Raw genomic sequence first — 20717 nt, 5'->3', positions numbered from 1 at the left:
GTTGAACCATCTTTTTTCACATAGTTCATTCAATGATGCATCACCCATCCTTATTTTCTTATACTGTAGTTGTAATTACTTGTTTTATCATTTACAAAACACCATGATGGTGTGCAGATAAATATGCAGTGTATACACACACACACACACACACACACACACACACACACACACACACACACACACACAGAGAGAGAGAGAGAGAGAGAGTACTTTTTTTAAAAATATGACAAAATGTGAATTAACCGACAATATCGATAAATAAATATGACTGCAGTATTAAAGTACACAATCATGTCTTCCTTTTCTGAACTCTTAATCCTGAGTAGAGTTGTGGGAAGCTGGTGCCTATTCCAGCACTCACTGAGAGAGAGGCAGGGGATACACCGGACAGGTCACCAATCCATCACAGGGCAAGACATAGAGGCAAGGGAGACACGTTTTAAGCCTAAAGTGTAGTCTCCTAAAGCTGAAAAAGTCCTTATTGATTATTAAAATATAAAATCCTAGATAACTTGAATGAGCTAAAGAGAAACATCTGCACAAGTCTTCCTCTGGTTCAAATTTCTGCTAAAATAAGAACCACAGGGTCCAGAGTTATCGTTCTCTAAAGAACCCCAGATACAATCATAGACTAGGGTTCTAAAACACCACAGACTTTGTTCTTGCCAGGCTAGCGGACCAGTTTTACACAGAGAATGTCAAGTGCTACAAGTAAACACTGCAGACTGACAGTAACAAACCGTGCAGCAGCAGAGTGTGATACAATATATTTGAAGATTTCCCAAAAAGAAATAAAACATGATGTTTTCGACATTGGAAAAGAACAACCACTGATCTGATTTCCAAACTGTTCTTTATTAATATTATCCCAACAAAACCTTAACATTAAACCAGTTTTTCATACAGAGAACAAACATTTTAGCAGGTCTGGGTAACTGAACTCCCACGTGTGAATACCCACAAACATGGCTGTTTTTAATCTGTGGTCCATAAGGTGGCGTCACCAAGGGGAGGAGGAGAAGCAATAGCTCCCGCTCCGGTTCTCCTTCCCCTTCTGAGGAGCTGAAAGCCACGCCTCATACCCTGCACGCAAACACAAATGGCCTTGTAGCGCTACTGGAGGGCTGCATGTTTTCAATGTGTTCCTGCTCAGATACACCTGATTCTAACTGCTGAAATGGAGTTAGTTAGGCTAAGATGACTGAGGCACATCCATGTGCATGCTGGGAACTGGAGCACATTATTGTGATTGATAGCTCCTTCTGATGGAACTTGACTGGTCAGCGCTCTAGGCTCACATACAGGATTTGTTTTGCTGTAGAGGCCAGGGGAGGGGTGTAGGGGAAATATAAATTATGAAAGATTACCTACTTCACGTCATAGAACAGGCTCAGATCGTCACATTTAAGCATCATTTTAAGTTACTTTCAAATTTTTGAACTATATACTCCAGCTTTAAATATTTAGCTTCATTTGAGTGATGTCATCACGCAGTCTCCTTCTGAGCTCCAACATCTCGTCCAGGTTCTTACTCTCTAAACACTCCTGCATCGACATAAACTTTGTATTTTCGGGTGGGAGGCTTGTGGAGCCCCCCAGGATGGCCTGCAGCATCTTCAGAGACACGGAGAAGGAGCTTCGCTGGTCACAACAAACAGGAAACATACAAACATTCCACAAACTACAGCTGCCACCAGAGAACCTCAGGGACTCGTTATCCATCTCCCAGAAGGAGAGACACTTTGACAAAGTGAATCCGAAAAACCTCAGCTCCTCCATAAATGCAGGAGCATGCACACTGTGCTTCAAGTTGTCTTTAATCCCAAAGAAGATGGTAACAAACCCAGTTTGCTCCTGGTGGTTCACACACACAGAGTGCATGAAGACTCCAGCTGGCACGGACTCACCCGGCCCGATCCAGCAGCTGCTGATGATGGAGCCCCCACCTACAGACACACCCGCTCCCAGTCTGGAGTACTCCACCACTGATCCGGCTCCCACGGAGCAGCTGGGATCGAGGATGCTGTACATGATGCAGGAGCCAGAGGAGTCTTCACTCATGTTCACACTGAAGGCAGACGACAGGAGACCGAGCTCAGTCCTCAGCACCTCGTCCTCAGTCAGGTGAAACAGGTACTCAGAGGTGGTTCCTACGTGATAGAACTTGGAGTTGTTCAGGAGGATCACATTCAGAGGAGTTCCTCTGAGAAGGTGGAATATCTTTTGTCGGATTTCTACCAGATTGCTCTCCTCTTTGGTGACATTAGTGGTGTTGTTGGTGTACTCTACTGTGGCTTTGGGGCCTAAAGCTTGAAGAAAGTCTCCATAAGCATCAATCTCACAGCTCAAGGGCCCCAACTCAGTCAGCAGGTTCAGAAGAGACTCTGCAGTGTCAAAGTCTACATAATAGGTGCTGTCGGTGTAAACAAACTCACTATCAGACACAGAAAACAATCCACTCTGCTGCTTACAAACAGCCCCGCTGCCTCTCATCTTACTGACGCTCGGCTTGTGCAGAAAGCACAGACAGGAAGTGTTCTCCATTTCCAGGTAGGAACACTTTTCACGCGGATCCAAGACAAACACCCCATGGGTTGTTCCCACTGAAAGGGAGGAGGGATGGGCTAAAGCTGTAAAACCAGGCTTATCAAACCTCACTCGCTCTTCCTTGCCAATGCTGTAGAGCTCAATGTCATCCGCACAGGTCACCAGGATGCCAGGTTTCATCTGCGAGGGGAAATCCACGTACATGGCTAGTTTGAGCTCCAACATCTGGTAGATGGGCTCACCCAGCGGTAGAGCCATGAAGATCTTTCCCAGAGCGCTGGCACTGGGAAGCCGCTGACTGAACCCACCTGGATAACAACAAAATGCTCCATGTAGCACAGAACGTTACCCGTAGAACCGGAACAGTTCTTGTGATTTGTAATTCTGCAGCTCTTACTTTTTAATAAAAATAATTCAAATGAAAAATGAACAGGTTCAAAATATGCCCTTCATGTCTGCTTAAACTTTGGTTTTATCGATGAATTTCTTATTTTTAACAGCTGTATAATTTGAACCTTGTTCAGGAATGGATATGCATGATTATTCTTAAATCAATTTAAATACTGTTCTATAATTCCTTCTTACCTGTTAACAAGTTAATTGATTCAGATTCATATTGAAGTTCCAACAAAGAACTTTTTTTACAACTGGAAACTGTTCTTCGAACCTCAGTAGTCGATTTCATAAGACACACCATGGTGGCAAATCAGCGTAATACTGCCGCCATGGTGTGTCTTACGAAAGGCAATGTGGCTAATTTGCTGCCTTCATGCCACCAAGCTTGTTGGTAGTTTCTTTGTCGAGTTCAGTCAGTGTTGCTTTTCTGCTTCCATTTTTCCCACTGGAGCCAAGTGTCAGCCAGAAAGGTAAAAACAAAGTTTTTAGTACTCTGTGACAATAAGAACCAAAACACGTAAGCTTGGTAATAATATTGCTTCACCGACAGACTTGTGAGTGAAGATTACGGCTTGGTGCAACAGAGGGTATCTTGATCACGAGTGGAATTAACGCCAAGCTCCTAAAACCCGTTCAGCTGACTTCAATTGTAATAAAAAGCAAGTTATGTCCAAGCTAAAAGGAAGTCCGTGACAGCTCAGAGACCGCCCCCACACCTCCTTTAAACCAAAATCCAGTAACCTTTTGTGAAAAGCACATCATCACGCCACTTTCCCGCCACAGCATGACCACCTGTGAACCGTAGGCTCCCTGGTGCTGCCTCAGCTTTGAAGCAAACTGGCAGCTTTAGTTTTATGAAAGAGGTTAATATAGCATATAGAAACTTTGTTGGGGCTCACAATAACCCAGGAGTCCTGATAAATGGCCAAATACGATGCAGTGTGGGCGTTTGGACGAGCAAGGGATGAAGAGATCAGGAACACGAGCTATGAAACTATATGGCATTCATTTATAATCTGAATATTCCCAGTGGAATGTGAGTGAAGCTCCAACTTTCTTCTTAGCAAACTAGCATTAGCTCGGCCTAGTGTTCTGTAGCTAGCATTTCTGCCACCAACGTCTATATATTGCTGATGCTAAAGTGGGTTGGGACATGCGCATTTCTAAGCTTATGACGTGTTAAACCTGCATTTCTCACATTCAGGCATGTCTAATATTATCGGTCTACCAATATTATCAGACGATATTGGCCTTAAAATTTAATATCGGAAAATATTGGTATCGGTTTTTACTCAAGAGTCCTTAGTGACCTAACCTTTACATAACATACACATATTACCCATCAAACTCTTCAACTTTATCTCCTCTCTCACAAAATGCCAAAATATGACAGATCAGAGGTAAAGTTTTGTTGTTCGGTGTTTATGATCCATGTTTTTGACCAAGTCCATTAATGGTTTCCCAGTCCATTATATTGTTTTTATTAGGGACGCACCGATGGATCGGCATTTGATCCCAATCGGCCGATAGCGCCCCTATCGGTTTTGATCGGAGTTTTCAAAATAGATCAAAGCAGACCGATCAGGTAGGGTTGTCACGGTAACCGGTGTAGCGGTAAACCCCGGTAAAAAAAAGTTGACAATAATAATAACCGTCTTGTTTAAAAAAAAAAACAATATTATCTCGGTGGGTTTACCGTGGCTGCGGTGTAGGCACGGTGACCCTTACCAGCCACCGTATCATCTGCTGAAGTTGCCGGCGGCACATGCACGCTTTGCTGTTTACAACCAAAACTTTCTTGAAGCTAAAGCTGAAATAATGGCCAAAGGAGGAGACAGCAGTGCTCAGGAGGACTTTTTTATCCCTCAAAGAAGACAAAGTGGGAAGTACGGGCATCTTTTGGATATTTGAAGAATGCCGAGGGACAGTTGATAGAAGACGGCTGTCCTGTTTGCAGCACGTGCAGGAAAAGTGTCTGTGAAAGGCAGCAACACTTCAAATCTCATGACACATCTGCGTGACCATCACCCACAACTCTACAGTCAACGCAAGGCAAGCTAACGTTAGCGTTTTAGCTAAAATGCGTGATCCGAGGATTTGGGTTGAGGTAGAATGCAACAAGTCGCTATATAAAGCAGCCGCAGCGCCGCTACCTGCATATAAACCGTGTCGCGGACACCCCCATGTTGAAATGACGCTATGCATTACGGGGCTCCCAGGGGCAGATAAGAGTTGGTCTCTCTCCGAGAATAATTATGAATTTAACAATGATTACTGCCTGATGACATTTTCCCACATCTGCAAAGCTCACTGGAAGGACACAAACAGAGGACAATATTTTCCTGATATAGGGTTTATTACTCAAGTAAGGGTAAAAAAGTATCTGATTAGAAGGCTACTTGAGTACTGCGTATCATCTGCTCTAATATTTTTAAAATGATGACATCAAACAGACATAAAATAAGAAGTTATGGGCAAATATTGGTATTTTAAAGACTAAAGGGAAAAAATGTAAACAAATAAACAACATAATTACAAAATAACACATTTTAAGCAAATTTAGACACAAACTGAGGACAATATGTCCTGACATACAGGGTTTATTTAATTGTGTGAAAATGTAGCACGTTTAAAAAAAATACCGCAATAATACCGAAAACCGTGGTAATTTTGGTCACAATAACCATGAGGTTAAATTTTCACACCGTGACAACCCTAATACAGACCATTTTAGATTAGGTTACATTTCCTTTATTCCCAGATTATGTAGTTTGTAGCACTCGTTATAATGTTGTAGACAATTTCTGGCCAATTCATGTGATCGGTATCGGTGATCAGCATTCTTTGATATCGGTATCAGTGATCGGCAGCAAAAAACCTGATCGTGCATCCCTAGTTTTTATATGATATGGCAAACTCTGCAATAAAAAATATATAAAAGAAACCAGACGCCACCTCAACACACAAACAAATGAACACAGAAAGGAGTGTGAGAAAGAAACAAACCAAAGACACCAAAGAGCAGCAAAACAAGAAGCAGAAAGTACAGTAAAGAAATCAGCCGTAACAGACCGCTGCACAAGGGAAAACCATATAACGGACTGGGACAGGACAATGGTCTAAACACTGAACTAATATAAAATATAAATAATATCTCGGGGATAATTTCCCAAATAATCAAAAACATTTAGAAAAATTGTTTGGCGTAAATCTGTTTAAGACATTCAAAACATGAATAAGAAATTAAAATGGAAAGATGGATGTGAACCTGCATGAATCAGGACTATTCTCAGCTCGCTCAAAGCTTTTCCATAGATTTCATTCAGTTGTTTCACAGCACACAGGGTGGAGCCTCCATTTCCTTAAAAAGAAAACAAGAAGTTAAATGAGATTCATCCATGTCCTACAGACGCGTCTGACTGGTTCACAGACCTATTTTGGATCCAGGAGGATCTGAGACGACCAAGTAGTGAGCTCCAAGGGGGAGCTCTCTTCTGGCCACCTTCTCTCTGATTTGAAGCTCATAGGCTTCTTTCTGACTCCCGTCCACAGCAGTCACAACCACCACATCCCAAAACTCCCCCGGACGAACCTCTCGACCTTTAGGAAATAGAAAAGGTTTTAGTTTCACTAAGCTCCAGTGCGCACATTCACAGAGACATGAAGCCTAACTCACCGCGCAGAGAGTTGAATTTCCTGAGCTTTTCCCTTGTTGCAGTTTGTAGTTTGCTGATATGGTCCTGGCTCATACTGGCGCAATAAATATGGAGGAAAACAGACCCGGTGTTGAGCTTATTGCGTTCCTTTTAATTGATTTTTCACAGTCAGGAGCTACACTTTGTTTTTGTTTCTTACTTCCGGGTTTGGTCACGTGATTGGTTGTGTTTACTGAACATTCGTTAAAAGAAGACTTCTGAACTTCAAGACGTTAAACCCTGAAAATGAGTTTTTTTTAAGTTGTTGAACGTCCGTTAAAACGAAAAAAAAGTTAAAGCAAACACCGCGTAAAGAGGAAAATATGTGAATATTAAAATCGGTGTGCAGCTCTGAATTGTCCTCTTGTCTTTGAAGAGCACACAACGTGTAGAAGTTCCCATTATGTGGCTTGGACCTTCATCCAACAAGTCAGTGTCTTCCTAACAAAGCAGGAGAATCTAGTAGGAGTGAGCACAACTAGAAGAAACCCAAAAGAAAATGCTTTACTCCCCAGAGTTCCAAATCACCAGGAGCATCAAAACATCTTTTTCAGTCTGATGCAAGAACCACTTTAGTTTTCTCTTGAGGATTCAGATATGAGATATCAAGTCCAAAAAATGAAACATTAACTGAACACTATTTTCATGTTTATTAACATTTTAATCTGTAGATAAAATATTGCAAAATCAATCTGACCATTAATACTAAGCAGGGGCGACACGCATAGAGGCCTGCTGGGAGTCAAGTGTCAGCACTTTATGTATTTTTACTGGAAGGTGATATGCTGACTGGATTTATGTAGGGGGCTGCTTCGTATTAAGACTTGTTTTGCTGGATTGTTTTGAACAGGTTTGGTTTTTGTAAGTACAGTGTTTCTGCCATTGCTCACATTATACTGAGGATTAAAAGATTTCAGAAGGTGTTTTATTTTTTTGGTCACATTTTTATTTTTTCTGCATTTGTGAAAAAAGTTAAGCAAAACAGAGTGCGACAATTTCAACCTACATTTCTGAAATTGCAACAATCGCAAAGCAGAATACAACTTCAGACTATTTTGCTTTCGCAAAAACGGTTAAGTCAAGAATGCAAAGTGGTGGTGGTGGGGGGGGGGGGGGGTGCACACAAACAAGAGTGAATACAATCCTCAGCATGATGACTGTTTATTCTGCAGGTTAAATCATTCATCTGCCACATCTAACACTGTAAAATCAATTTGAGTGCATTTCTGCAAAACTATACACTTTCTTTACAATACACGTGTTCATCCAACACTAAATGTGCAGATAAACCAATTAATTTATTTAAATAAGTTAAAATGCATTAAGATGACTCAGATATTTTAGTTTAAAACCTTTTAAAATCAGTTAAACTGGCATGACATTAACAAACATGGCCGTCAGTCCTGAATCTGTGCTACATATTTACAACCATGTGCTCTTTATCAATAAATCTAAACAAAAAACAAGTTTTCATAACATTCTGGCTACAATAAAACCTGGCATAAAATCATTTGTTCATTTTCAGAACTAATTCCTTCTGTTAAATATGCAGAAATAACAAGTCCACAACTGCTTTCATCTCCATGAGGCCCAGCTGCTTTCATCACAGAACCCAGCACCTCCATAGCAGAATTGAAACAGTGAGATGATGATGCTCCTCAATTCTCTTAATGGGACTTCTTGTGCTAAAACGAAGAGGGCGGCTGAGCACAGACGCCGTCTGTGTTAGCCTCCAGGAACTTGCTGCAGGCAGAAAATATGCTGTAGAAGCTGGAGGAAAGGCCAGCAATGTCTGTGGAGATGTAGGGCAGGACGCCTGGTGTGGCCTGGTTGTAGTAGGTGAGCTGAAACCGAAAACACACAGGTTAAAGATGCAGATTAGCCAGTGTTGGATTAACCTAATCTGGCCTGAACAACCTTGGTGACAGCAGAGAACTCCTCACAGATAGTGAAGCCTGCGCAGAGAACCTCTCCCCTGGTGTAGTCTTCCGTGGGAGGGTGAGTGGGCAAAGTGACAGAGCGCAGAGCGATCAGATACGGGTCCCTGAGAGGCACAAAAGCCACAGCATTAAGAAACTTTAGGAGAATGCACACCTTCTTCCAAAAGTGCCAAATGTAAATAAAACACGGATTTACTTTGAAACATCAGCTGATTAACAATTTTAGAGTTTCACTGTCATATGGAAACTAGGACACTAGAGCCGGCTCCCCTCCGCGCAGTCGGTCCCAGCCCGCCCCATCCTTCCACACATCCTTAGGAATGCGGACGTGACGGAGCATATGGCCGGTCTTCAAAATTGGCGTGAAGGTATCGGAGATGTCATGAGCACATTTCCCAGGACATCGGTGGGCAAGGATGTAATTTTCACTTTAGAAGTGGGGGGGACACGGGGGGGGGGGGGGGGGGGGGGTATCATTACAATATGTTCTAAGGGGAAACAGGCTTCAACACAAACGGTTGTTTTCTGCTTGGTCCTAGAGCTCAACCAGTGTCAATTTAATATAGCGTAATGTTGTTTTTGGATGGTAAAAAGTGCAGGGGTCAAAACTTGACTTTGGAAAAAGTGGGGGGGACATGTCCCCCCTGTCCCCAAAATTACGTCCATGTCGGTGGGGCAAAAGGTGCACAGGGAAGTATGCGGTGTCGCCCTTAAATTAAACAAATGCAGTAAGCAGTGTTGCTTTCAGAGACTGACTCTGATATTGCATCCAGACTGCTGTCTCTGTCCTCCTGCGGTGCAGCTCAAGCCTGAAAGCTCTGTCTTTGTGTGTGTGTGTGTGTGTGTGTTACTCAAGCCCTTTTCAGAATGACATTCTGGGATATGTGTGGACAATTCAGTCCGGTTTTTAACGGCGGGCGTACATGCGTCATTTACCCAAACAAAGCTATTCAGTCAAACATGGCAGACGAAGAGATAGAGCTCCTCTCACTGATCGGACTTATGTTAAGCATAATTCTGCGCACACGAGGATGCATAAGAGACCTGGATGATGAAGCTCAATTGTTAATAAAGGAATCACGGAAGCAGTGTGAAGTGCTCCGTCGCGTCTAGGAGACGGTACCGTAGGAGGCGAGCTGCCATGGTTCGCCGCATGCTACAGGAGCGAGCTATCTAGGTGCGCACAGCGTCCCCTGGTCCCCTCCTCCTCCCCCTCCTCCCTGTCCGAAACTTGATCCCACCAGTCTGAAGCAGCGACCCTGTCCGTGACAAGTCCGGTCCTGTTACTAGGGGCTTTGTCCGGTTTAATTACGGAAAAGGTTATCCGGATGTTTGTATTCAGACACAAAAGTCTTACGGACAGAGTCCGGAACATTTCCGTTTTTCATGGCCTGTCTGAAGGGGGCTTCAGAGAGACAGAGAACAAGGAATGGCTTCAGTCAGAGGTTTGTTTATTCCAGAATATCAAGAATGATAATAAAATGCACATGCGAGAAGCCCCGCTGGCTGATTCTATCCACCAATCGGAGGCTCCCTCTAGCGGCAGGTATGAATTTGAGCCGGCCAACTAGTCGGCAGTGGGTGTGTTCCGCCTGACCAGTTCAGCTCGAAGTAGACCGCGTTGGGAAGAGGGCTGAAAAGACAACCAGTGGCTATGCGGATGTGAACACTTCCTACCCTATCTAGGCAGAGTGGAGCCAGCGCTGGTGTGGAAGCCTCGTGTTTTTCAATTTCTCCAAGTGTGCAAATGTTTCAGTGGGTCACAGAGATGAATGGGCAGCAGAAATAAAACTTCAAGTAAATGAACTTTACGAAAGTCGAGAAGCCCAGATTTCCCTCCCCAGCTACTTGGACTGGCTCTTCTGGGGGAACTCCAAGGCGTTCCCTGGCCAGGCGAGAGACATAGGCCCTCCAGCGTGTCCTGGGTATCCATTAGCTCTCCTCCTCATTGGACATGCCTGGAAAACCTCACCAGGGAGGCGTCCAGGAGGCATCCTAATCAGACGCCACAGCCACCTCAAGTGGCTCCTCTCGAAGTGGAGGAGCAGCGGGTCTACACCAAGCCCCTCCCGGATGACCGAGCTTCTCATCCTATCTCTAAGGGCGAACCCAGACACCCTGTGGAGAAAACTAATTTTGGACGCTTGTATCCGCGATCTCATTCTTTCAGTCACTACCCAAAGCTCGTGATCATAGGTGAGGGTAGGAACCAGAACAGACCGGTAAAATGAGAGCTTCGCCTTCTGGCTCAGCTCTCTCTTCACTACGACAGACCGGTACAACGTCGGCATCACTGCAGTAAAGAGTTTAACGGGAATTTATAAGACTGTGCAAAATTTGTTTTTTCTTTATATTTTCCTTCCAAACTGTCTTGTAACTGTTTAAAGTGATCCTAATCAACAGTTCTCCAGGATTTCCGAGCGTCCTTCAGAGGTTTTCTTGGAACTGTGGCTGCTTTCTCACTGGCTTTCAGTCCAGCACCTCATTCTTTCTAACACACATTTCTTTGCCATTTGAATGTTTGTTAAGCTACTTAAATCTGACCTTTGATTCAGTCAGGCACTTAAAAAAGTCTCCTACACTTTATGAATGAGTCAGTGTTGTGTTGACGCCTAACAGACTGCTTGGCAAAGAATCAACTTTAAATTGTGTTTTCCGGATTGCTGATCTTTTATTCTCACAATTATTTATGTTGTTTTTCATTTTTATGGACTTGTGTCTGGAATAAAAGTTTAATAAACGCGTGCTTTCTCAAAGACTGAACATATTCCTGCTGTTTTGTTAAAATTGTTTAAGAAAAAAACAAAGGAAAACACAGTTTGACTGAAAAATATGGTTTAGCCCCATAAGCGATATTGGCTGAAGAGGTGTCCAACAGAAGATGAAGCTAAAATACATGAAAACATAAACAAAGAAAAGAAATAAAACAGGTGTTATTGTGCAGCACCTGGAGTCACATGGCTTTCTTCTGGATGCCAACAAGATAAAATCTTTCCCTTTGCCCCCTTTGCTGACAGAGGGGGTAACTATACGATAAAGGGTGTCATCCTCATCTGCCTGGTTGATCACCTCACACTCCCTGCAGGTGAAACACAATAAAATAAAAAAGAACAACACATTAAATTACTGCTGATTCAATGCTGCTGTAAGAAAATAACGAAACAATTAGCCCGCTGTGCTAGCTGAGAAATGCACTGAGTCACATGATGCAGCTTCTGAGGTCGTCACTGACTCATAATGTCGGTCCCACTCTTTTCTCCTCCTCAGGTCTGACAGGAGGTAGAAGGCCTGCTCTGCTGGGACGCTGACGTGCATCTCCACCTTGATGCACAGCATGTGGTTCTCCTCCAGTGTGTACAGTCTGACCTGTGAATGCAACACCAGTGTCTATGAACAGGATCTGTTCCACCTAACCCCAAAATTCCACTACCTCCGCTCCGCTCCGGCACGAACTCCGCAGCAAAATCGGTCCCGTTGTAGTCAATCAGAGCTGTTCCACCATTGCGGCCGTGCGGCGCACTGCGCCGCCCGCCATCCGGCAAAAATAGGATCGATTCTATTTTTGACGGACGCCGGAGCACCTCTGCAGTCAATGGACAGAAACCACAACCGCCCAACAGGAAAGGGAGCAAGCACAACTTCCGTTATTTCACAATAAATCGATAAACAAAAAGCGTTTTTCGTTTCATATGCACAGGTTTAACAACTTTTAACAACTATCAATGGCGGCTGAACTTTAAATGCACAAAAATAAGCCATAAATACAGTTTCCACTATCAAAGTAGTCACACTTTGTTGATCCAAACACTGCTGCTCTCTCAACACAAATGATGGGCAGATTAAACAGTTCATTTCGATGCTTCTCCCACACAACGGGTGTTTGGATCTAACTTCCGCGTTTATTGCTCGGACTGTATCGCAAGATCTCGAAAATCCCGCGCATGCCTGTTTGCGCACCTCAGGTCTCCGCACCGGAGCGGAGCCGTCGTAGAGCGGGTACCAGTAAAAACTGAGTTCGGAAGCGAGCGGCTGCGGAAGGCGGGGGCGCAGCGGAGGTAGTGGAATTTTGGGGTAAGATGTCATCGTTTAACTGCATGTGTGAGAAAAAATATTCCCCTTCTTTAGAGCTTCCTTCATTAACTGGGCTTTTGTTTTTTTGAATTAAAATAGTCAGGAAACCCAACAGCTGTCACCAAGCAGCATCCTGGGTAATGACCCAAACCACACTGACCTTGTTTTTCTCTGATGTTAGAACCCAGTTGGTTCTGGTATCCATTAGTTTCAGAGCTGATACGTTGTTGTAGCTCAGATACATCTAGAAAAAACAAACAGTGAGTCTGAAGCCAACATCTGACCAGCTTTTACCACTTCTCCTGTACTACCTGGTTACTCGGATCCCAGGGAACAGACAGCGGCGCTTCGGTTTGCTTGCAGGAGATTATGTATTTTCTGTAGACATTCAGGGCAGAAATGACAAAAACAGTCAACACTCCGACTGGAGCTGCAGCGTCACAGCTTTAGATATTGAGGATTGAGAGAGGGCGTTAAGCAGCTGAACAACGAGTTCATTATTCTGCACCAAAGATTATTTAACAGTGTTATGCTGACCTGCTAAGTCATTTACTGTTGAAAACTATTCAGAACAATGGGCTTTGTTACATAGAGCCATAAAAATAATAAATTATTGTTTACTGATTCACATGATCTGATATTAGATAGTTTGAGGGTTTCTTTAGTCACACACTTTCTAGGTAATATTAGTTTCTTTTTTAGTTGCTTGTGATTTTTACAAAATGAATGAAAATGCTAAGTTTGTGTCAAAATTATGATTTAACTGAAGACAACTGTTTGTAAGCGGAGGATATTTTTGATAAATAAGACTGACTTTCCTGGAAATACTAAGTTTTTTTATGTCAGGCATCTAAAATCTACCCTAGGCCTGATTTAAAATAAGGAACAAAAGTTGTGATTACAGTGATCCCTCGTGTATCGCGGTAGACCTGGCCGCGATAGGTGAAAATCCGCGAAGTAGGGACACCATGTTTACAGTATTTATTTAACAGGTACGTATTCAGTATTATTCAGACTTTTAAAACCCTCCCTTTACATAGAAAACATTTTTTACTTGTTTTTTTTTTTATAGTTTTATTACAAAAAGTGCATTTTATGATGAAATTGATGAAAAAAAACCAGGAATTTCTTGATATTTCGCATAGAAAAATACCGCGAATCGGTGAAAAATACCGCAAATCTGCAAATTTCCCTTGAATAAGGCTCCAAAGAAAAAATCCGCGAAGTCGTGAATCCGCGATAAACGAACCGCGAAGTAGCGAGGGATCACTGTACTCAACAGGAGATGCTAACCTATCGAGGCGAATCTTCCTCCTGGCAATGGCTTCTTGATAACGTCTTTTTCCATCCTGGGAAATGAGAAAAAACAAACACTCTTAAAAACAAAACAACCTTCATGAGCTTCACATCAGTCAAAGAGTAGGAAAAACGCAGCTCAGAACACCTACAACAGGCTCGGGTCGTATCCGTGGTAACGTGCAGGGTTTTCTGTCACCGTCCAGCACCTCAAAGGTCATGAAGGCGCTATTTATATGACGAAGAGGTTCTCCGCCCTGATAGGCTTCAGCACAAACTCCCACCTCCATGCTGAAAAAATTCAAGAATTCAGTAACATAAATAATATAACGATGGAGCGAAATGTCTTTGGTTCTGTGGAGAGTCACCTGTGTTTGAAGGCATTGTTAACAATGGCTTTCAGCACCAGTCGGTCACCGATGTGAGACGGGCCACGGAAATGGAACATGTCTATGGTCCTCAGGGTTGGGTGAGCATTACACAGTCGACTGGATTAAAATGTGTAACATAAGTCAAATGAGTTTTTATTGTTTGATTACAGCAGAAATTGACTCCACGTACCAACATATATTTATTTCTGCATGAAAAAATGACTCTTATGAATACATGACACCGAATAAACTGCTTTGTTCTATTTGTTGTACTGGGTTCTCTTGTGTGGAAATTTGATTTAACAGATCTTCCTTTAGGTCTCTTTCCGATTGGACGTGCCCAGAAAACCTCACTAGATACCCGAGACGCCTTAACTGGCTCCTCTCGCAGACGTGTGAACATAAAAACACCGAACCTTTTGACAAAAAGCTCGTAAGCTAGTTTAGCTTCTTTCTTTGTGAATAAAAAAGGTCAAAAACCATGAATACTAAAAGCATACCTTGCCGCGATTGTAGCCACGTTCTCCATCCAGGCCATGATCTGGCCTCCAAAAGTGCTGACCTGATGGTTGGTGTGGGGCGGCAGAACCAGCTCCACGCTCTCTACTCGAGTCCGCTCAGCCAGCACCGAGTCCTCAAACTCCTGAAATTCTCCTGATGGGAGTGCCAGAACAAGCATCTGTAATCCATCTGATGCTTAAGAACTGTGTGTCTCGTGAAGCCTCGTGTTAGTACCCAGCTGAGCTGTGCTGCTGTTCAGCAGGTCTGTGATAATCTCAGCATGGATGAGCCTCATCCTTCGCCGCTCTGCTGCCAAGCTGTACTCCATCTGCTCCTTTTGTGTGTGTGGAATCACCTGCTTGAGCTGTACCTGTGTACACACAAACCAAAACAAGGTGACACTGAACCAGCTTTAGCTGAACGCTTATGTGATGATATTTTTTTTTACTCGTTTTACCTTCCCCGCTTCAGTTCGTCTGGCAACAAAGGTGGCGAAGGCGTGGCAAACCTTCCAGTGCCGGTCAGTGTAAAGGTCTTCACAGGTTACCAGAATGCCCACCTGAAATCCAGACAGCGCTTTTACAAAACAACAGTCACCAAACTAAAATCCCACACAGACACACACCCACCTCCATGCTCGACGTGAAGGCTCTGTTCACTTTAGCTATAATACTGACAACCTTTCCGACCCTGAAGAAGACACCAGAACTTGTTATTATTGACATGGAGCTCAGGTGTTACGCAATGTTTAGTTCAAAAGGATACCAGGAGTGTATTTGATCATTTAAACATCAATAGAAAAAAAGATAATCTGCTGGTATTTTTAACAATGAGTTTGAAGTTAAGATTTTTTTTTTCTCTCGAGCTTTGGTCAAAGATAAAAATGTTCTGTCTTTAAAGACTCATCTAAAACTTCTCTTTAAGTTAAGCCGTAGTACTAAAGGTAATACGTTACCCTATAGTGTGCTCAAAGTGGATGTCATCTACTGATGCGGTGACACAGGAGCAACCCGCGTGTCTCTCAGCTGGAGGTGGACATATTACACAAACATGTAGCCCAAAGTTTTCAGGACAAGTATAATAAAAGCTTCTCATCTTGAGATGACATAAAACGTTAACAGAAACAAACTCTTAACTAGCATTTAACAGGGTAACTGCAGGTTTAAGGGAGCCAAATTTAAGACTTTTTAAGACCGTTTTTAAGGCCACTTTGACCAAATTTAAGTTAATTTTTTTAATTAAATTTCTGCTATAATTTCCAGCTAATGCCTGGAACCGGTGCTAACCACGTCGCGAACGTGGGATTAGCCATCCAGTTACCATTAAACTTGCACCTCCCCATGGTGCAAGCTCCCACTAGCTTAACCAGCTAATGTGCTCATCTAAAAATAGCCCCCTTTCACAACCAACTGAACGTGTACGGTTCCGCTTACGCCAATATCATACACAAAAATGCTGAACACTAACTAGAAATTCACAAAAATTTCATAGAAATAAAATAATCTTGTTTATTGGGTCTTTGGTAATTTAAGACCTTTGGAAATTGTATTTAAGGGTTATTTGTCATTTTTAAGGATTTTCAAGGCCTTAAATTTGGAAAAGTAAATTTAAGACTTTTTGACTTTTCAAGGACCCGCGGATACCCTGATTTAAGTTTATATCAGTAGAACGATTACTGAAGCTGAAGTAATATTAATTAATATAGTTAATGAGTTAAGCTTGGTGTGAAGAATGAAAATCTCCTTCAATCAGGGGCTCCACGCAAGATCTGACCCTGTGGGGTCAAAAGGATCACAAGAACGGTGAGCAAACATCCCAGAACTACAAGGGAGATCTAGCGGATGACCTGCAGAGATCTGGGACCGAAGTTACAAAGGTTACCATCAGGGCCGCCAGGGACTTAAATCCTGCGGTGGCCGGCGTGTCCCCCGCTTAAGCCAGTAGACGTGCAGGCCCGTGTGACGTTTGCTACAGAGAATGTAGAAGATCCAGAAGAGGATGGTGGGATGGTCACATGGTCAAATGAAACCAAAATAGAACTTTTTAGTAAAAAACTCTACTCGTCATGTTTGGAGGAAAAAGAATGCTGAGTTGCATTCAAAGAACAGCATACCTACTGTAAAGCATGGGGGTGGAACATCATGCTTTGGGACTGCTTTTCTGCAAAGGGACCGGGACGACTGATTACGGCTGGGCAATAAATCGAAAATTTATCGAACTTTCTGACTCTTATCAAGATAATTTTCCCATGTCAATAAATTTGATAATAAAAAAAAGAAAAGATGTGTGTAGGTTGGCAACGTTCATGTCCCTTTAAGAAGCTATACCACCTTGAGTCACAAATATGTGGCTCAATGTAATACGACAGCCTCATCTAGTGGACAACTTTTGTTTCTGCGCATACTTGTAGTTATCGTCCATTTATCGTTATCGAGGTGAAATCCTCAATCTATCGTGATATTGATTTTAGGCCGTATCGCCCCGCCCTACGACTGATCCATGTAAAAGAAAGTACTGGGGCCACGTATCATCAGATTTTGAGTGAAAACCTCCTTCCATCAGAAAGGGCATTGAAGATTAAACGTGGCTGGGTCTTTCAGCATGACAATGGTCCCAAACACAGCACCCGGGTAACAAATGAATGGCTTTGTATAAAAAACATTTCAAGGTTCTGGAGTGGCCTAGACAGTCTCCAGATCTCAACCCCATAGAAAGTCTTTTGAGGGAGTTGAAAGTCCATGTTGCTCAACGACAGCTGCAAAACATCACTGCTCTAGAGGAGATCTGCATGGAAGAATGGGCCAAAATACCAGCAGCAGTGTGTTAAAACCATGTTAAGACTTACAGAAAATGTTTGACCTCTGTCACTGGCAGCAAAGAGTACATAACAGTATTGAGATGGACTTTTGTTAATGACCAAAAACTTATTTTCCACCATAATTTGTAAATAAACTATTTAAAAATGAGACAATTGTAATTTTCTGGATTTTTTTCCTAATTTTGTCTCTTAGTTGTGGTAAACCTATGATGAAAATTACAGGTCTCTCTCACCTTTTTAAGTGAGAGAAAACAACACAATTGGAGGCTGACTCGCCTCACTGTATGCCTCACAATAAACCAGATCCATTCAGACTTAAAACTGATAATCTGGATTTTCTGTGTTGCCTTCCCAAGTATTTTCCCTACACGTCTACTTCCTGAGCTTCTGAATTTGTTCCTACCGGATAAACAGGCTGTGGAGTCCATCCACTTCAGCAGCTGTCCAACACTCAGCTCCCCGCAGTGATTGGCATGACAGGGCAGCACGATCTGACTCATCTGCACTTCAGTGGGGTTTCTGTACACGTCCCCACAGCTTTGGATTAACTGGGGGTCCAGTGAGGTCTCTGCATCCTTCTTCACAGATGTCATAACTCACAAGTATAAAGACAGGAAATAAATAAAATTAAAAACACCTGGACAAAACCTGACCTCTTCCCATCTCTTAGATCAGACGTCTCCAACGTGTGGCCCAGGGGCCTCTTGCGTCTCTTAACTGCATTTGAGGAACAGTAAAAGTTTGTTTCTCCAGCAGGTTGATGATGCAGATAAAAACTTTATTTTGTTTTATTATCCTGTAACTTAAAATGTTGTTTTAATGTGAAATGTCAAGTCTAATTCAAAGTTTTAGTCTTCTTTTAATTTGATTAAATTTAATAGAAAATTGGACCAAAAGACCCCTCACCGAATTTTATTAAAAAACAGACCTAGAATCATGACTTTAACCCAGCAAACACGACAGAAGAAATGACCAAGATTGTTTTCTTGAAGTCGATAATAGTCTAAATTTTATTATGAGGAGCAAAAAACTGGAAATACCATCTCAACCAATCTCATTAAGACAAAGTTATGAGACCCTTTTGAAGCTTCTCACCTACAAAGTTTTACAGATGATTTCTACAATAAAACAGCAAATAAATAACTCTTATTTGCAGGAATTGATTGCATGTTTAAGATATTATTGAAGAGACACAGAAAACACATTTTTGTGTAAGATGTTTGTCGGAAAAAGGTTTGGCCCTCATGTTGAAAGGTTTGGACACCTCTTAAAGGCGAATGTTATAACATGTTTATTAAATAAACAACTAAATAAAACTAAATAAATGGGGTTTAAATATATGTTTTATATTTTCTATTCACAATTTTAAAAAATAAAGCAGGCGGTAACCTTCACATAAGACATAAGTCAAGAGAAAAAAATAACGCAACTTTGACCAACGCACTTTATGGTCTAATAATGATAATAAATAATACTTAAATAACCTGTAACTGGTCTTGATAAGTAAATAAAAAAATGTTTCCATCTGCCAATAACTCTTGAGTCTGAAACGCTCAGTAACGTGGTTACAACCATGTTTCTTAGGCTAATTTACATGAAAAGTTATTTTAATTTCCAGCGTGGGCATGTCCTTTAGTGCAGCGGATACAAACTAAATGCTGCGTTGGAGGCTGGGACGTTGGTTTGGGGAAACTCTCAGAGATTAACACAGAAGTAACATTCTCCACGAACTTGGTACAACACTCAAACTAAAAATAAGTTTTACATAATCTTCAGAGCGAACGAACACCGAGAAACGGCACAAAGCATGTCTTACTGGATAAAGTTCTCGGCTGCAGCGAAGTCCTGGGAGTGCTGTGCTCACGGGTTCACGTTATTAAAACCCGTCCCAGAGAGAAACTTCCGAACCGAGCCATACGCTCTGACCAGAACCAGTCACGACAACTGGGTGAATGCGCACACAGTACGACTGGTTTGACTGGAGAAGTTGGAGAAGTTTGGCCACTGGAGGGAGAAAGAGGCAGATAACACCACCCCCCACCCACGCCGAGGAGCCCTTAAGGTGGAACTGGGACTGTCTTTTATTTGGAATCAATTAGAAAAATAAATCACAATTTAAAAAAGCGTCTCTAGTTTTTAACGAGCAATTTACATATATTAGGACTGCTAATGAATGTTTTCTGTCAAGAGTCTTTTAGTGCAGGTCCCATGACTTTCATAATCAGTGAGATTGTCTGCAAATCAAATTAAAAATCAATGAAAGTTGTTGCAATAATCCTGTAGGCCTATTAGGAAATCAAACACAGATGACTCATTTGCATTTTAAGTTTGATGGCAGCAACTTGTTTCACAACAAGATGGGACAGAGACATGTTTACCACTGTGTTGCATCACCTCACTTATTCAAGTCTGCAGGAACTGAGAAGACCGGTTGCAATAAAAGCTTGTCCCTCCTGCTTCACATTTGACTCCAATAGTTTTATAGTCTTTTTTAATTTATGTTTTATTGTACCAAGTGTTTTCTCTGTGTGACAACTGGACTGCATGGAGGTCAGTTTAGCACATTGTCTGTTTAAACCAATGCTAATACTAACATTTGTAGAATGTACCTTGTCTTGATAATAAGGTAAATCTACTCTGTAAAAACTGCTTGAACGACCTCCAGATGTGTAAGTTTTCCCATGTACTCTCATGAATTTATCATACCAAAAATGGCTGATGTCTTTGGATCTGCCTACAGACAACATGCCTTCCTTTTACCCAGGAGGATGCCGCATAACAATTAGGAATTTTGATTAGTCAAACAATATGAAGCAAGATGGGTGAAGCTTGCTCAAAACACCAAATGGTTGTAAATCCTTTTTGGGTCTTGATTAGATATATTATTTTTGCTTAACTCTTTGCTGATGGCCTCCAAATCAATGCAATTCGGTCTTTGTTTTGCTTGTTTTTGTTCCCTACTAGAGAAAGAGATCAAACATTTTTACTTGAACCTCACAAAATTGTAATAAATGTATTCTGAAGAGGTAAATTCGACCTGCTCTCGTTTAGAATTTGTATATACTGAAGGCAATAATGA

At 42.1% G+C, this 20717-nt stretch overlaps 2 protein-coding genes across 4 annotated transcripts; both read right to left on the bottom strand.

Moving 5' to 3' along the window:
- Positions 1–839: 839 nt before the first annotated feature.
- fpgt (fucose-1-phosphate guanylyltransferase) lies at positions 840–6822 on the bottom strand. Its single transcript, XM_015971483.3, has 4 exons — positions 6623–6822; positions 6379–6546; positions 6215–6307; positions 840–2858 (listed from the first exon to the last, which is right to left on the bottom strand). Exons 1-4 carry the CDS (start codon positions 6693–6695, stop codon positions 1459–1461), a joined length of 1734 nt encoding a protein of 577 aa, XP_015826969.1. The 5' UTR covers positions 6696–6822; the 3' UTR covers positions 840–1458.
- A 1291-nt stretch (positions 6823–8113) lies between these two features.
- On the bottom strand, positions 8114–19623 carry acot11b (acyl-CoA thioesterase 11b). Of its 3 annotated transcripts, none has more exons than XM_015971484.3 (16): positions 19455–19623; positions 18042–18233; positions 15776–15845; positions 15450–15510; positions 15278–15379; positions 15055–15190; positions 14820–14973; positions 14317–14436; positions 14101–14239; positions 13946–14001; positions 12964–13030; positions 12813–12896; positions 11814–11947; positions 11529–11660; positions 8559–8685; positions 8114–8485 (listed from the first exon to the last, which is right to left on the bottom strand). In XM_015971484.3, the coding sequence occupies exons 2-16, from the start codon at positions 18229–18231 to the stop codon at positions 8327–8329; spliced, it is 1731 nt and encodes a 576-aa protein (XP_015826970.3). In that variant the 5' UTR covers positions 18232–18233; positions 19455–19623; the 3' UTR covers positions 8114–8326. The 3 variants fall into 3 exon arrangements, with proteins under 3 accessions (XP_015826970.3, XP_070410216.1, XP_015826971.3); XM_015971485.3 differs by having other exon boundaries at positions 8139–8485; positions 8585–8685; XM_070554115.1 differs by lacking the exon at positions 18042–18233 and having other exon boundaries at positions 19455–19566.
- Positions 19624–20717: the final 1094 nt, after the last annotated feature.

Source organism: Nothobranchius furzeri, chromosome 8 (assembly GCF_043380555.1).
Source record: "Nothobranchius furzeri strain GRZ-AD chromosome 8, NfurGRZ-RIMD1, whole genome shotgun sequence".
NCBI lineage: Eukaryota > Metazoa > Chordata > Actinopteri > Cyprinodontiformes > Nothobranchiidae > Nothobranchius > Nothobranchius furzeri.
The sequence above is the reverse complement of the archived record's forward strand: the minus strand, read 5'-3'. Positions and strand labels throughout refer to the sequence as shown.

Excerpts from the sequence above, each read along its gene's own strand:
- fpgt (XM_015971483.3), bottom strand. The coding sequence starts at position 6,695 with ATGAGCCAGGACCATATCAGCAAACTACAAACTGCAACAAGGGAAAAG. Across the intron at positions 6,547-6,622 it reads GAAATTCAACTCTCTGCGCG|GTCGAGAGGTTCGTCCGGGG; the intron begins GTGAGTTAGGCT and ends TATTTCCTAAAG. Across the intron at positions 2,859-6,214 it reads AATAGTCCTGATTCATGCAG|GTGGGTTCAGTCAGCGGCTT; the intron begins GTTCACATCCAT and ends GTTGTTATCCAG.
- acot11b (XM_015971484.3), bottom strand. The coding sequence starts at position 18,231 with ATGACATCTGTGAAGAAGGATGCAGAGACCTCACTGGACCCCCAGTTA. Across the intron at positions 12,897-12,963 it reads CCTGGGATCCGAGTAACCAG|ATGTATCTGAGCTACAACAA; the intron begins GTAGTACAGGAG and ends TGTTTTTTCTAG. Across the intron at positions 8,486-8,558 it reads AGTTCTCTGCTGTCACCAAG|CTCACCTACTACAACCAGGC; the intron begins GTTGTTCAGGCC and ends TTTCGGTTTCAG.